Source organism: Centropristis striata, chromosome 24 (genome assembly GCF_030273125.1).
Source record: "Centropristis striata isolate RG_2023a ecotype Rhode Island chromosome 24, C.striata_1.0, whole genome shotgun sequence".
NCBI lineage: Eukaryota > Metazoa > Chordata > Actinopteri > Perciformes > Serranidae > Centropristis > Centropristis striata.
Window position 1 is genome coordinate 12,371,895 of NC_081540.1, and position 17,107 is coordinate 12,389,001.

At 39.8% G+C, this 17,107-nt stretch overlaps 1 protein-coding gene across 1 annotated transcript in view; it reads left to right on the forward strand.

The window, feature by feature from the left end:
- The window catches only part of LOC131962625 (activin receptor type-2A), a 59,232-nt gene that overhangs the window by 16,623 nt on the left and 25,502 nt on the right, over window positions 1-17,107 (forward strand). The window contains exons 2-4 of the mRNA XM_059327571.1: window positions 5,177-5,384; window positions 7,442-7,575; window positions 10,974-11,128. Of these exons, the coding sequence (XP_059183554.1) occupies window positions 5,177-5,384; window positions 7,442-7,575; window positions 10,974-11,128 (497 nt within the window). The remainder of the gene's footprint in view (window positions 1-5,176; window positions 5,385-7,441; window positions 7,576-10,973; window positions 11,129-17,107) is intronic.

Consider the following 17,107-nt stretch of genomic DNA (forward strand, 5'->3'; position numbering starts at 1 on the left):
TCCATCTTCATATTACACTCTCTCTAGTGAATCACATCTCCTGTTTGCAGTCTAATTGTTCTTTAAAAATCCAGTCTAATTGCCTTATCAGATTGTCCTGTGGTTGCAGGAAAATGTTGCACCCTTACAGTGTACTTCCTGTACATTCGGTGTGGACTGGGAGCTTAATAACTGTGGAAAAGAGCATCAGCTTAATGCCTAAAATGTAAAATTTAAAATGTCAGAGTGAATTTTCAGAGCCACCAGGCAGCTCGCGAGGGGTGAGGTGGGTGGGTGGGGGGGGGGTTGAGAAGCAGTTTTTCAAAAAGCCCCAGTGGATTGAGAAGTGGGTCGGGTGTTTAGACGTTTTGCAGGGGAAGGCATTGCTGAAATGTCCGCAGCTAAAGTAGGTCGCGGTTAACCTTGATAAATCTCTTGTATGACTGGAAGAGAAAAAGAAGCCTCTATAAACCGCTATGTGGTAATTTATTTTCACGAGAAGAAAGGAAATTGTGTAGGGTGGAAAAACATGCATTTTGAAAGTGCTGCATTGATTTGACTGATTGCTGAGAGACTCAGGTTCTGTCCCTTTTGTGCAAATATTTGTCTGGATGAAGTAAAGGACAGCAACACTTTCCTTTTGAGAGAGGTGATTAATTAAACATCACAAAACTCTCTTTGGTTTATTGTTGGAGTTTGTCAGTAGTGGCCTCGCAGTGACACATCTAAAATATGGAGTTTAAATGTGTGTTTTTCTCTGCCCAATTTACCTTGAACGAGCTGACCTTCCAGTGTGGCCTCACAATCAGACATTATTATGAATTAACTAGACATGTTGATTCAGACTTTAATAGCTTTTAGCCCTTTATTTCCCCTCCATCTTTCTGTTCCTCTTTTGTTTCACTTCTTTTCACTCTTTTATTTTGACACTGTGACATTTCCCTTTAGTGCTTGATGAATTAAATATACGTTACAAGCGAAATCACAGAGAAAACAACCTTGAATTAATGGCATGCGGCTGTAGGCGCCCAATGCTGTTTTTTTGTCTTTAACCGATCCTTCTCTCCAACGAACCCTATTCCGACAAACAAAGTGAGCCTGTGCTTCTCATGTTTGACATTTCCATGCGTGAAATATCTTTCTGAGACAAAGAGGCTTCTCTCTTTATTGCCTGGATGTGTGCTTGTGGGTGGAAGCCCTATTGTATGTCCTTGCACAATCGCTCGTGTAGGCTCTGCACTCACTGACATTATCCGCTTTAGTGAACCCTGAGCTGCGACTTAGTCAGAAGATTGATTTCTCTGCTTTATATCCTTCATATCCGCCATACTGCCGGGCAGCTCTTTGCCCACCTTTGGCACACGGCGCTATAGGCAGCCAGCCTTTATTGTCACCTCATTTCAGAGAAGTGATTGATTTGAGCTCTTAACGGTTGTATTAACAACAGAGCACTGTATTTGCAGTTCACATGGCTTGCAGCTCTTTCTCACACAATTTAATACCTGAACAGAGGCGTTATCAATGGAGCTGTTGAGGTGTTACAGCTTGCCTTGACTGAACAGAACAAAGGTGTTAGGCTTTTTGTCTCGCTTTAAAAAAAATGCATTGAAATTTGTCTTAGTGCATATACATTAAAAGAGGGAGGAGCTCAGTTTAGGTCATGGAAACAATTTAAAACAGGTTGATTCAGTGCTTTGCTCAAGGCTGGTTGTACAGTTATACAATTGTAATTCTTTCTCATAGAAAGAGCAAACTTTTCTGTCAGTGCAGGGGATCAAGCCACACTTACTTCCTTTCATAACCACTTGAACGACAAGCATCTCTTGTACACGACTTCCCGGGTTGTATTCACAAGTTTAAAATAGTTTAATTTGAAGGCAACAAAAGTTAAAGCCCTATTTAAAACAAATTCTTGTTTTAATTAACACTTTGTAGTGATGTTAGGTAAACTAAAGTCACCTAATAAAACATACGTTTTCTCAACATTTTAGAGACAAACTAAAATCTAGATTATCTTGAATGTATGGCTTGTTTTTGTTAAGTTAATATGGCTTATTTATTCAACATTCGCTCTCTAGCAACACAAACATACTCTGGCTCTCTGTGTACTCCACACTCATTGTTCTGAGTTGCCAGTAATGAAGTTGGTACAGGATCTCGGGCTTATCCTTCCTGCTGCATTCATTGTAAATCACTCCAGAGTAAAATGGAAATGCGTATGCCAAGCACCTCGAATGCAACGTCCATGGGGATCAGCGCTAGCATGGCTAATGCTGTTACACCAGAAGTGGCTAATGAGCTAACCTTCCGCTTTACCTCTGCATACCTCTCCATAATTATCGCCTTCAGCTCCCACGAGGGCTGGTGAAGGGAGCGATGTGTTCTTCCCCATCCAGGAATAACAGAAAATAATAGAAACCAGGCGCCATATCTTGGACACTTAAACTGCCGAAGGGCCTGATGGAGTGGAGAAACTTAACAAACACAGCCAGGGATGTTGCGTCTCCTTTTTAAACAAAGTCGTTGCATGCATCATGGTATGGCAGAACAACACGAGAGCAGGTTATATCAGGACAAACCTGTTTTCTTAAACACCCTAAAGGCATGATGGGATATCTACTTGCTCATACCAAACACTCCAAACTGTCCAATGCAGTATTTATTGTTTGCATTTTTCTCTATGCTCCTGCCTTTTCACACCTAATCCCTGCTGCAGATTTGAGTTTCTTGCTCAAGGGTTTTTTGGCAGTAAAAATCCTTTTCCTTGGTTTCATATTGCAGATATCAAACAACACTTACTTAAATGCTTAAAGTCCTTGTTTACTTTAATTTGGTGTCATCAACTCCAGTAAAATGTCAATTAAAAATACATCTAGAAATTGACTCAAATTAGTGCAAAAAAAAATTGCATTAACCACATGTCAAATGGTGTTGTGTTCTTTGTGGTGTTATTTATGCTTATCTGCACATTTGGGCAAACTCATAATTTCCACAAGCCGATATAATATACCTTTGTGTGCCTATTTACTTGATTTGTTTGCTGCCATGTCTACATGCAGTGTGGTCCATACATACTGTTTCTTCTATCCAGTCGAAGCTTTTTTGTTGTTGCTTAATCTTGAATTTTTAACATACTGTACACTTTTTTTGGCTCCACTCATTCACCAGCACAGACAATTTTTTTCTTCTCTTCATTTGCTTTGGCCATTTGCTCTCGATCACACAGGCAACAGTTCATAGTTGCACCTGTTGCTGTGAAATAGTTCGGGGCTTCATGGGAAATGGATTTGACGAGAGAAAGTGCCGTCAGCGCTGCTAAGAGGCTGAGTGACCTTGCCTGCTAGTGAAGTAGCCACTCTCCTCTTTTTTCCAACTGCAGCTGTTAATGTTGCTGAAAAGAGACCTGCGGCGCTTCCGGGCCCCGGCTGGCATTAACTGGCTTCACTTAAGCAGCCATTTTATTAAAAAATGTCCGATCTTCCTAAAGGTAACCCCCATTATGGAAGCTAAGCCCTAATTTCTGAAAACAACTGTAACTGGAGACGTGGTCAGGGCGGACGGGACACTTCTCCTCTGCGACGTTGTTTCACTGGCAGAGCAGAAGTGGATAATGACCCCATAAATTGGAGCATTATTCTTCATTCTTTCCGTTAAATTACGGAGCACTTTTGAGACATTAGAAGCAATAACAAATAAAAGCTGGTAAGGTTAAGAGTGCAAATCCTTGCTGACTGGATGAATAAGAAAAATGGGAGCTTAAAGTGACTAAAAGCGATATAAATAAATGAGAAAGCCTAGTTTCAGAAAAATAAAATGTTATGCTAACAGCCCTGATACCTCTGCACAGGAGTTTCTCAAATGTTTTTAAGATAAGCCCTAATTAGATGCTCTGAGTACATCACAAACTTCATAACACACACTTTAGAATCCAGAATACAGCATTTAACTCCAACAAAAAAAACACGTTTTAACACTTTAGACACCAAAAGAATATGGATTTAATTGTTGGATTTTAAGAGTCACACAATCAATCATCATGTTCCATTTACACACATAAATGACAAAAATAGACATGCTGCATGATTAGATCTGCAACTTTTCGACTCGTGTCAGCAGCCTTCGGAAGTTCATGGCCATTTGACACATTAACTGCCTTCCTTTTCCAGGGTTTTTTAATCTGTCTTTCACACAAAATGTTAAATCCCACTTTCATAATAAAGACGTTGAGTGTAAAAAAGTAAGATAAAATTAATTAAATAATAAAGCAACTTTGAAATTTGGTTTCTTAGGTAAAGAAGTAAGTTTCTTATGGCAATAAATAATGGACAATGTATTTGGATGAACACTGATGTCTTTCACAGTAAAAAAACAAGTTTTTGCACCTTTGGGATTACAAACAAAATGATACGTAGGAAGCAATGCTGGTTTCCTGTGTGTCTGAACTGTTTGGCTTGCAGCGTTTGGAAGCAAGCGAGCGGAGGCTGACTATCTTCAGTCTTGTCAGCAGTCTAAACTGGACTAACTCTCTGACAGGTGATGAGAGGCGGCAGCAGCGCTAAACTGACAAGCTGTCATGCAGTATTTTTCCCTGGATATCGGTTTGCGAAAACCTGCTGCCTGCGTTCATCCACAGGAAATCAGAGTCTCCTTTATTTTGGCGGGGAGGGAAGTCATTTGGCTCACTTCAGTTGTGTTTGCGAGCAGGATTTTTGGTTTCTCTGCTGTGATTTTGTGCTCCTTTGTCATGTTATTTTCTCTCTCATGCCTGGATGGTTTTTATTGCACGTCTTAAAAAAAGCTTTCATTTTTCATTGGTGTATTGACTCTAAAGCACTTGGGAACTCTGGTAAAAAGTACAACAGAGTGAATTTTATTATTACTAAATGTTTGACGACTTTGTTATATCACATACTTTAATACTGTGAAGAAATGTCCTTCCACCAGTTTTTTATTTAAAAAAAACCCTAAATTACCTTCTTTGTCATTGACGGTGGAGGAAAATAACCTTTCCATCCCCTGGCCCGGGTGCCTTATTAATCCTCAAAGTCAAACAATGTTTTTGATGGTTCACCTTGCAAAATGTTTAATAGAGTAAATGTTATTTTTAACCTTTATGTCCTTCACAAAAGGCTTGTTTTATGCTGTTTCAACAGTGAGACAAAAACATTAAAGAATGCCCTCCTCCTCTTTCCTCCAGGTGCCATCCTGGGACGCTCGGAGACGCAGGAGTGCGCCTATTACAACTCCAGCTGGGAGAAGGAGCGCACCAACCGCAGCGGCATCGAGCCCTGCTATGGCGATAAAGACAAGCGGCGGCACTGCTTCGCCACATGGAAGAACGTCTCCGGTACCGTGGAGATCGTCAAGCAAGGCTGCTGGCTGGACGATGTCAACTGCTACGACAGGTATGCAGAAAGCAGCAGAAAACACTGAAAATAATACCACTTAATCAAACTCAAGCTATCAACAGGTCTAAAGAAAAAGTCCACTTTTACACCTTCAAAAATATTAGTCTGCATTTTTCGTCATGTGCGGGCCTATTAACCCATTGAAGCCTGGAAAGCGGATACGTTGTTTTGTAGTATTTGTATAAGCTCTCAAATACTTTTTGAATTTAATTTCTATCTGCTACAGAGGCTGAAAAATCTATTATTTAGTAGAAGCGTTGACACTTCTGTTGAATTTCCAGAAAAACTTCAGATTTTAGGGGCTTATTTTAAAATCGCCCAGAGGTTTTACAGGTGTTTCAGGCCTCAATGGGTTAAAGGGATAGTTCAGATTATTCTAAGTGAGGTTGTATGAGGTTACTCTCCATAGTCAGTGTGTTACCTACAGTAGATGTAGTAGAAATGTTTAAGTCACACAATAGCACAAACAAACTAACCGTCCTCTGTTGTGCAAGGTAAAATTACTTTTTTTTTAATTAAGTTTGGTAACTTTGAACAGAGCAGTGATAACAGCTTCAGTTTCCAATCAGAAAGAGCTTTCTGACAACAAGCTGTAAAAATATTCAAAATATAGCATTCTCTTAAACTGATTTTATTTTAATTGTATTTTTTATATTTTGCTAGTTTCTCCCGTCCACAGCTTCTCCACATTAGAGGCTTGGCACTGCAGGTAATACACTGACTGGAAAAGAACCTCATACAGCCTCACTTCAAAAAAATTCCAAACTATTAATTTAACATTCTTCACCTGTTCAGTCAGAAATAGACTTGTTTTTGGAGCACCTTGGTAGCCGAATGGTTGGCTTGCATGTTACATTACTGTTCAATCCCAGCCTTAGGAGCTTTGTTGCATGTCATACTCTCTTCTCTCATCCAATTTCCAGTCTTCTCTCTGCAAAAATGCCACAAAATGCTCTTAAAAGGAATAGACTGGTTTTAATTGCATACTTTAGAGTTTTTGTAATTTAATTCAATTTAAGGCAGTATTTAAAAGGTTTCCAAATGCCTGACATTGGGCTCTCAGTGACCGGCAAACTTTGCAATATAAAAACATAATAAATCTCTGCTGTGTATTTAAGTATGTGGTGTTATTTCAACGTACTGTAGGTAAAATATAATCAAGGGCCAAGAGACAAAAAAGCTTAAGCAAATTAACATTTTGTGCTTCTAATGTTAATGAGTTAAAGTCATTGGAAAAAACCTGTACATTTCATGCCAGCACATCATGAAGAGGGCTTCACGCTGAAAACGCTTAAAATCACCTTGAGCATTTTGTTCCTGTGTGTGCTCTCCCATGACTGGCACAAGGCTGCATTTTTAATTACCAGGCAGCTGAAATTGAAATTGCTGTGTGAATCTCGACTGAAAATGGATCCAGCCTGATGTCCAAACCCAGAACTTTAAAGCGATATTAATATTTGCTATCATTTTTATAGTTTCTCCCTGCTAGAACATCAACCTGGCACCAGATGCTGGTTTGAACCAGTTCTGCTTGTGTTTTCCTTTGATTCCTGAGCGATAAAGTTGCTGTAGATTCTGCAGCCCGCACAGTTTGGGTACCTCTGCTCAGACGGCGCCGCCTCGCCTCCCTGGAGAGTCCAGAGCAAGTCGAGGGCGGCTGCCACTTCCTTTGGCTTTTATCTGATGACTGTGTGAGTGTGAAAGAGAGGGAGTGTGTGATTGTTCGTGTACATGTGTGTTTGTTTGCATGTGTGTGTGTGTATTGGTGTGTAGGAGTTATTTTATAAATGTTTTTCTTTCATGGAATGGAGAGGAAGGAGAGAAGTGCGTGTATGTGTGTGCTGATGCTTTTTAGAAAACATTATGTCTTCTGCAGTGAGTGCAAGGAGAAGTGTGTGAGCACATGCGTGCACATGCAGATGATGATTCTGCGCGTGTGTGTGCACTCAGTCGCACTTAAATAAAATAAATTGCTTCCATGTCCTCTGCAGCGTGCGGAGAGGAGAGATTGGTGAGCTTCTTGTTTCTAATTTCCACCTCCATGTCCTCTGCAGTAACGAGTGTGTGGAGAGGAAGGAGAGCCCTGACGTTTTCTTCTGCTGCTGTGAAGGCAATATGTGCAACGAGAGGTTTCTGTACGCCCCTGAAGCGCCCCCACAGAGCGACCCGCACCATTCAACCGCCTACAGTATGTACAGTCCAACATGCACACACGCACACCAGTATTCTACTGAAAATTACAAATATCTACACCAGGTTTATACTGCAGCCACACGTCCAGTAGGCCTTTCCTCAGGTCTGAGCTCAAAACTTTTTTATTATCTCTATATTTTAAGTTTACACAACTCGATTGCAGGTGAACCAGTTGTGAACAAAAACACAGTAGTGGAAAAAGGTTAATATTTATGTGTGTAGTTGAATATTTCTGATTCATATTTAACTTATTTCTGCCATCACAAAATATGCAGGCTTTTACTTTGAAGACACAGTCCTCCACAAAGCTGCTCTGGATATTTGCCAGAGACAAAACTTCAAGGTGGTCGGCTCTTGAGAAAGACGTGCTTTATTTGGTGAAGCCTGAGTTTAAAAGGCCCCCAATCCCAGTCAATGTTTGCAGAATCCAAGTCCCAACCCACTACTTCTATTTTCCTAGGTGATACTGTTCACAGTGCACACTTCAAATACGTTTAAGTTGTTAAATTCTACATATATTCTTGACAACTGAACTGCTCTGCAAGCTGTTCCTGATGTTTTTTTTATTATAAGCATAAAATAAACAAATCCTCTTTTGAGTCTTGTGGCAGTCTCAAGAGAATTCTTCTCCTCCTCTCCTGTCTTCCGGTGTTTGTTGCTTCTGTACACTAACCTGAATTACCTTCTCTTTTTTTTTAGTCGTCTGTACATCTTTTGCGCTTATAACGCCAATAAATTACTGTTATTGGCTTTTTGCTCACTTAGCTGTCCTGCTGTCTGTCCCTCCTCTGAGCCTAAGCAGGGCTCCCCCGCGGTGAAACACCACACACCGTAGATCAGCAAAACATGATGTACGCTGAACTGAAATAAAACAAAAAGCGATTAAATTAAGTAAATATCATAAATAAACTGTCTCATGCTGCGTTTTGGATTCGTTTATGGCGTGTGGCGTTCCACTGCTGCAGCTCCTGCTCTTACACAGACACAGACGGAGCTCAGCAGACTAAAGGAGGCACAGTGGTTGACGGCGTTGCTGTACATGAAAAGTTGAAAACACCACAATGAGACAGCTGGCAACGTATCAGATTGGGCTGGCACAATAAGTATTATATAAGTATAATGAGTAAGAGTTTTCCTACAAAATACAAAAAAGCATGTATGTAGCATGTAAAGACTGGTCAGAAAATGATCTAGCAAGACAGGTGATCGGTAAACTAATTGGATAATTAGATTTCAATCAGAGTCAAGTTTTAAGAAAAAAAGTATAATTTAAACATATTTGTGTCTGATTGTGTGAAATCCAGTGAAAATCCATAACTGCTTCTCTTAATCAACCACTGCCAAAAGCATGAAACTTTAATATATTTATGGTTGCTATGCTGCATTAGTATGTAGGATTTCCACTAATGATTATTTTATCAATTAATTGGTTCATCTAAACAAATAATTTTCTTCCAAAAAATCTAATTAACATTTCATTTTGGCACACTGTATATCATTTTATAATAGTAACTTAATGTATTTATACATAGAAGCCAGACAAAGACTGACAAAGCCAAGCAAAAGCAGAAGACAAAAGACAACGTAACATCAAAAGGCTAAACAGTGCAGCCGAATAAGAGCAAGGCAAAATCAGGGTTAATTTAATACAAGAAGACAATGACGCAAAATCATAGCAGACAACAGGCAAGGTAATATGTATTCACATACACAAAAACACAAATAAATGGGTTAAAGCAACATGGACAATATATCAGTAAAATGAGGATGAAAAAGGAGCTATCACAAAAGGCAAGTTGATAACAATACAACTTGGATCCAACATGAGATGGGCGGATCCACATTAAAAACACATTATGTAGAATAGAAGAGGTGGGTAGGGTTTTTTTTGTTTTGTTTTGTTTTTACAATTTAGCGCCTCTGCAGTTTCAGAGTGCAATTCACTTCTAGACCACTGTCATGAATGTGAACAGCTGTACACAACCATTTGTTTTGATTACATTTCTTATGATTAAATACTATTTGACAAATTGGAGAACACAGCCAAACACCAAACAAGTACAACAACACAATACACAGCAAGCCAGCTAATATTTCTCACCAGTCAAACAGTAAGAAGTCCAGCTCAGCTCGTGTCTTGCAGCTGCTAATTTCATGTAACGACTAAAAGCCAGTACAACATTTTTCTCTCGTCAACAACCACTTGCTTGATCACTCTCTACTTTTCTCCTTTGCGCTTTCTCCGTAGGACCCAGTTTGCGTGGTTAAAATATGTTTAGGTGCTTCCACTGACCACTGCATTACATTTCTTAGCTTCTGTGTCAGTGCACCTGCCTGCTTCTCCAAACTGGAGGCCATCTACAGTAGATAATACACTGACTATGGATTAAAAAAACCTTATATAACCCCACTTCAAAAAATCTCTTTAATATGGTATACAAGAAAGCAGGCCCACAGCACGGCACTTACTATCAATCCAAATAATCTATAAGAGCTGTCACTCAGTACACTTAATGTCGATAAAACAACACAAAATTAAGATTAAAACGGCTCTAACAGAACATAGAGAGAGAGAAATAAGAAAACTGCTCTTTAGGGATTACAGGTATGACTATTTCTATTGCAAAATGATGTCACTGCCTAGAACATGTAATGATTTGTTTGCATTCATCAACCCGTGGAGATTCTGGTGTCCTTGCACTCATCACTTTACAGCTGAATTGTCCAACAGGCCCGTCTGTCTCTTCATATTCCTTTAAATTTGACTCTCTGAAACCTGCAGACACCCTGTAGAGAAAAACTCTTTGACAAATGCCCCGAGTGTCCCATGATGCAGCTGGTGCAACCCCCATCGGCCCCCACTCGTTCTTTTCCTCTCCCCCTCCTTTTCACCCCCACACCCCGAGGACGGCAGTGGCGGTCGGCATCCAAGCGCCGGCGCTTTTGACAGCACTGCCGAATCAGACTGTCACACCTTGTGACGGGAGGACAGGGCTGAGCCAGCAGGCGTCACCCAGCGACTCCTGCAGGGGTCGGACACAGTTCAGAGCTCTGTTATTTTTGGCAGGCAGATTACGTTATGTCACGAGATGGATTTGCTAATCCTGCTGCGTGTGTGTGTGTGTGCGTGCGTACATTGATATGACTCCTAAGCACTGTGGCAGTAAGCTGTAAGCAGGGTTGGTGCTGCACTTAGAGATGATGTAGCACAATGTCAGGCCAATCAGGCATGCTGTTTTCTGTCTTTTTTTCTTGTCTATTTTAACCTTGACAATGTCCATCATTGTTTATTTTTCATTGCTGTTTCTATGAAGATAAAACAAGCCAGTTATAAGTCATATCTTGTCTGTTTTCTTCTTCTTTTCACCATCCTCTCTGTTTCTCTCCACGCAGCCACCTCCAACCCCTTTTCCCAGAAGCCTCAGCTCTTCAGCACCCTGCTTTACTCCCTGGTTCCCATCATAGGCCTGGCCGCCGTCGTCCTCTTCTCTTTTTGGATGTGGAGACATCACAAACTGGCCTACCCAGCGGCCCTTGTCCCCACACATGTAAGTCCTACCAAGGAAAATGAAAAGTTGATAAACTACAGATTCTTATATTCTGAGAAAGTCTAGTTTATGACTACTTTTTTTTGTCTTCATCTTTGGTCCACAACGGTCATCACTGTACTGTGTTTCTAGAGGTCACCTGTCAATCAAACAGTGTGGCAGGCACTATGGTGTCCGCTTTCTTCAAAGTTGCTGCTGATGCAGTTAGAGTTTCTCTTTTTGTCTGTTCAGCCCTGGTGGCCATGGCTTTGCACCTCATCTGGTAATTGCAAACAGCAGGGAAATGCAAAACGCATCGGTTCCTGCATTGCAAATGATTTCTGTCTTTGAAACACATGTAAGTGCAAAGACAAAAGCTTGGAAAGAAAGATAGAAACAACCAAGCTAGTTCAGAGTTACCCCTGAAAAGAGCAGCATGCAGTGAAAGCTTATACTGCAAGTAGGTTACTAAGTAAAGTCACTCTGTTTTGGTTGATTTTGTAGATATTTATTTCCTCATTAGTTGTAAAAAAATATAAAAAATAATAAAATAATATATATATATATTCTTTGGAGTCTGCATTGTGATACAGTAAAAAAAACAACAACTGTACTCTGCCTTCTCTCTTTAACCAACCTTCAACTTTACCACTGATCTAGTTTCTCATGGTGCTGGAACAGCCTTGACCTTTCCTGCCCCGTGCAGCAGAGGGACAGAGCTACGGTCAGCCAGAACAGACGCGCTGTGCAGAGAGTTTACGTTGGCATAATTGCTTTTTCAGTCTCTACTTTCAAAGTTGTGTGGAAGAATAAAAGGGGCCCTGGTTCTGTCTGCTCTCGAAGATGCACAAGGAAAAAGAGAAACAAACACTATTTATATTTGCTTTAACTGCATCAGACTGGAATTTGGATGGTTCATGTTATGTCAGATAGGCTTTTAATCACTCATGGTTGAAATAGTTGCAAAACATTTTTGCCAAATCTGATCTGTTCACCTTTCATTAGCACTCAAATTTTCATATAGTCCTTCCTCCTATTCTGCCAGACTTGCCATCAGGCTTTTTCCATGGCAGCCTTGTTAGAAAAACCTCATATCTACTCTTTTGATCATTTTCATGTCTTCACTTGAACCCAGCCAGTTTCATCACCTTTTGAAAAAGCAAATCTCCATTCTTGTAGGACTGAGAATAAGCTGATTCATTTAGCTTCTTTTTATGATTTCGAGGTGGTTTTTAACCCGACAGTAGCAGAGCTATATTCTCTGCTGCTCGGCAGCAAGGGAAAAAGAAAACCCTTGCAGAGCTTCCACCGTATGGAAGAGGAGTCAGGGGCCTCTGCATTATTGATGAGGCTTTATATAGGCAAACAAAACTAAACACAGAGACGCTCCCAGCTCTGCCTTGGAGGATGGTGGTGGTGGTGGGTGGGTGGGTGGATGGGGAGTGCGGGGGCGGAGAGCGTGGAGAGACATGCAATTCTTTCAACTTAGTTATTGTATTTGCACAGTGCTAAAGCATAGCAGAGAAGAGATAAAAAGACAGTGACACAATACAATCAGGAAACAAATGCTAATGCACATTGGAAAAAACAACAGCGCTAAGAGGCTTATGAAACATCCTACCTGGAAACAGATGAAAGAATAAATAAACAACATAAAACAAAACAAGATCATGACCGAAGAAGAGTGGATCAGATAACTAATGATGATACAGTGGAAAGAAACGAGCAGCTGAAATATTCATAAAATCACAAGGGGAAGAAAATGAAATCAAGTAGCCAGGATGGAACAAATGAAGTCATGCCGGATGGGTATAATCACGCATGTATGTGTTTGTGTGTATATGAGTGTGTGTGTGTGTGCGTGTGCATGTGCGTGTGTGTGTGTACAGAAGTATTTAATGCATGAATGAGTAGGTGTACAAGGACAGGAGAAGGAAAGGAGGTCACTTGTACAAGAATGTATTTAGAAGTCAGCTCATATGCTTTTCTGGAAAGAGGTGATGCAGTAAACCCCACCCGCCTGCTACTTGGAGGAAAACGAACGCAGATATATCTGCAATCACTATCTGATACACGTTCAGTTGTTCCGGCATGTGTAGCTTGTTTTGTAATTGATTAAACCAGGTTTTTCAATACAGAAGATGGAGAAAACCATCAAGAGGAGAGAGATGTATGCAGCGGGAGGGGAGATGTGGAGGGATTTATTTCTATCTTCTTTTTTTGGAGTGGTTGCTGTTGAAGAATTTGTTTTTGTGTTGCACCACAGGCTGTATTAAAAAAGCAGAGGTGACTTCGACAATCACTCAAACAGCTCACTCTCGCAAAGTCACCAAGGACAGCTTCGAGCAAATCTTACACTTCTGAAAGTAAAAAACGCCGCCCGTCTGTTTTACCACAGGTGACTGATTTAGGCCCTGCAACACCTGCCTGATGAAATCACACACACACACATATATATATATATATATATATATATATATATATATATATAAGAACTCAGGACTTTTTCTGGACAATAAGATATCTGACATTTGAAAAGCAAGCAACGCCTACTGTTAGAAATGACTCATGGCATGAAGTAGAAACTAGTCTTAGTCTCATTCTTAAAGGAATAGTTTGGATTTATTGAAGTGGGGATGTTTGAAGTACTAATCCATAGTCAGTGTATTATCAACAGTAGATGACAGTCAGCACGCCCCCAGTTTGGAGAAGCAGGCAGGAGTACTGACACAGAAGCTAAGGAATGTACTGCTGTGGATGGGGGCAGCAACTCAACATATATAGCCACCTTAATCTATGCTACATTTAGAATATTTTCACTGCTTTACCTTGCTGCCCTTTCCGACAGGGAACTGAAGCCGTTATCTATGCTTGCGTCAAAGCCACCAGACTCCATTGACAAAAACATTAATTTTACCTTACAGGATAGAGAGTTGCTGGTCTACCGCTGCCTCGATCAGTTAGTTTATTTGTGTTTTTGTGTACTTTTAGTGTTTTAAAGGTTGAAGTCAGATTCACCAAAGTAACAATAACACAAACAAACTAAACATCACGGCAGTTGAAGACCAGCAACTCCTGTGTTCTGCAAGGTAAAATTACTGTTTTTGTCGATGAAGTCTGATGGATTTGAAGAGAGCTAAGACAACAGCTTCAGTTCTAGACAACCCTTCTGCTATGGATTCAGGTCTGGCTATGCAATACCTAGCAGTCCGCTTACTATGGAAAATACCTCATACAAGCCTTTTAACACAGAGACATGAGAGTGGTATCGATCTTCTTGTGTAACCCTTGGCATCAAATGAATAAGCAGCATATTGTTATCTGGACTAATCCTTTAAAGTCACTCTTTATGCAAGTGTTGTCCAAAGGCACTTAATAAATTGTGGACAGCTTTTTGCAGTTCACTGTGTTAACTCCGTTAAAACACTTTGTCAGATGAAATTTGAATAAATTGTCTATATTCTCTGATGGAGACATCAGGTGCATGACAAAACGTCATTATGTTTCATATCAACTTTCAGCTACTCAGTAAAACTTCAAAAGCAGATAGATATTTTATAGATTAAGTCCAAAAGAGCATCAGTGGACTGGACTTTCATTTATGCTTTATCATGCTTGTTCAGTACTATACTGAATTCATCGAGGCATAATGCGCTATACTTAGTCATGTATTTTTAATGTGACAGTAACAAATTGCCCACACTTGTTGCTAGTTAGATTTTAAAGCGCTCTGTGTGTGTATGGGAAGTCATTACAGTTGTTTATCATGAGTGCTGGAAGTAATAGAATATTTTTTTTTTCACCGTTCAGCTACAATGTTGCGTCTTTTAAAACTGACAGAGCTCTGCATCACATATTTAATCTAAACCTCTAATTAAAAGGACTGGAAATGTGATTATGTCATAAACAAGCAGCTGCAGTCTGAGACAAAGAACCAGAGATGTAACATATACATTATGCTGATTTAAACAAGTACTTGGCTTCCATTTTATTTATTTTTGAGGATACTATTTCACTGACTCCGAACTCCTTTATGTTTGTGATCTAGTAGTTATAAGCAAACAGATCATAAGCTATATAATATCTATTTATCTTTGTGTTATTTGTAAAATTTGAATCAAATTATCACCCCAAAATTTCTCAAGCTGTATGATTTCCTGCATTTTTGCACATTTTTCTGCATTGAATTTGCTCAGTGAAAGAGTTTATAGTCAGCCAAAGAGAAAAATACATCAAGAAGCCGCGATTATTTTCTGTGCAAGGTAATGGAACATGCAGTCTTCATGATTCAAAAGTAATTGTTCCCACCTAATGATCGCTAATGGATTCATTATCTCAGCTCTGTTGTCTAACTTTGCAGAGCAAGGCACCGAAGAGAAAAAGAAAGGAAACCAACCTTGTGAAAAGAGCCCCTGCTTTACTTCCACATATAGTTTTCAGCATTGCATTGGGACAGGCTAAAGGTGGGGGTTTTGAATGGAGTTCATAAGGAAATGGGGGGTTGATCACATAAAACGAACACAGATTCTCTAAGAGACTCTGCAACCCTTATAAGGATTAAATTCAGTGTGAATTGCAGAAAATTATGTGCGGCAAAGTAACTTAATTGCACACTGTCATTATGTCATAATGATCGTGGTCCATCATGGACTAGATATTTGCCACCAAGCCTCCATTATTCACACCACAGTGCGAAGTAGAGGCAAACTGGAATTGATTCTGTCTGAGTACACAGACCCTCCACTTTCACACGGAAAGGGCCTGGAGCACTTAAACATAAGTCTGGCCGTTTTTTTTCGACCTGGACCCTGTTTTCTTATCTCTATCCATCTCACCAATCGATTCTGACCAAAATCTCATCAATTGCTTTATTATGGAGCTACTTGCATCTTGTTTGTCTGGGTGCAGCTTTCCAAAGAACTCCTAATGGACCAGTGGACTCCAAATATCCTGAAAAGCCCCCAAACCCATGCCTTTTACTGCTCCCAAATGATTTTGGCACATGTTGTTAAAAACATTGGAACTATATGGCACATATTTTTTTTAAGGAGTTGTGATTTTGATTTAAGAGCTTCTTCACCGCCTTTTATTTTCTCTTTGCTGGGCAACTACAGCTGTTATGCACATGTGTTTCCATTAGAAATGCCAATGAAATCCAGCACGTCCTTACATCTTTGAAATGTCCTCAGTTAGGGATGTTAAATTGCAAACAATTATTTGTTCTTCCATATGTCTGGCACTTTTAGCAGAAGCTGTTATCTATGCTCTTTTCAAAGCCACCAGACTCCTTTGTCAAAAATAGCTATTTTACCTTGTAGAACACAGGAGTTGCAGCATTGCATCATGTCCTCAAACGTTGTTTGTTTTTGTGTATTGTGTAATTTTGATGAATCCAAACCAAACCTTTAAAACATCAAAGTGGGACAAGAACACAAACTAAGTGTTTAGACAGTGGAAGGCCAATAACTCCAGTGTTATGCAACGTTCATTTCCTTTCTCCACCTCACATTTATCTGATTTCCATGTTGCTTCAAAGGTGTTTGGTATTCACCAAGTTGTACCAATAACACATCAGATAGTTCTTGATTAACTTCGCCAAGGAGATTATGTTTTTGGTTTTTGGTTTGGTTTTTTTGGAACCCAATATTTTGTAGCAGATCTGAATCATGAGGCAGACACTCAAGTTATTTTTCACTTTTGTTAAGATTGCAAGATAGCGTTTGACCTTGGTGGATGTCTCCCTGAGTGCAATTCTATTTTTGTAAATGTTTTATTTGGACAAATCTCTTGTACAGCTCCTAGTGTTTAAGATTGATCTTCAGCATTGTTATATTTGAAAAGGTTTTGTAATGTATCCTAAAAAGGCAAAATATTACCCAGCCCTTGTTGAGAAAGATTTATTTTGGTGTCTGATTTTCTACAGTTTTAGCTCTGTGTTAATCTCTTCAGCTGAGGGGCTTTTATTCACTTTCTTAACCCAACATTTCTGTGTCTTACATG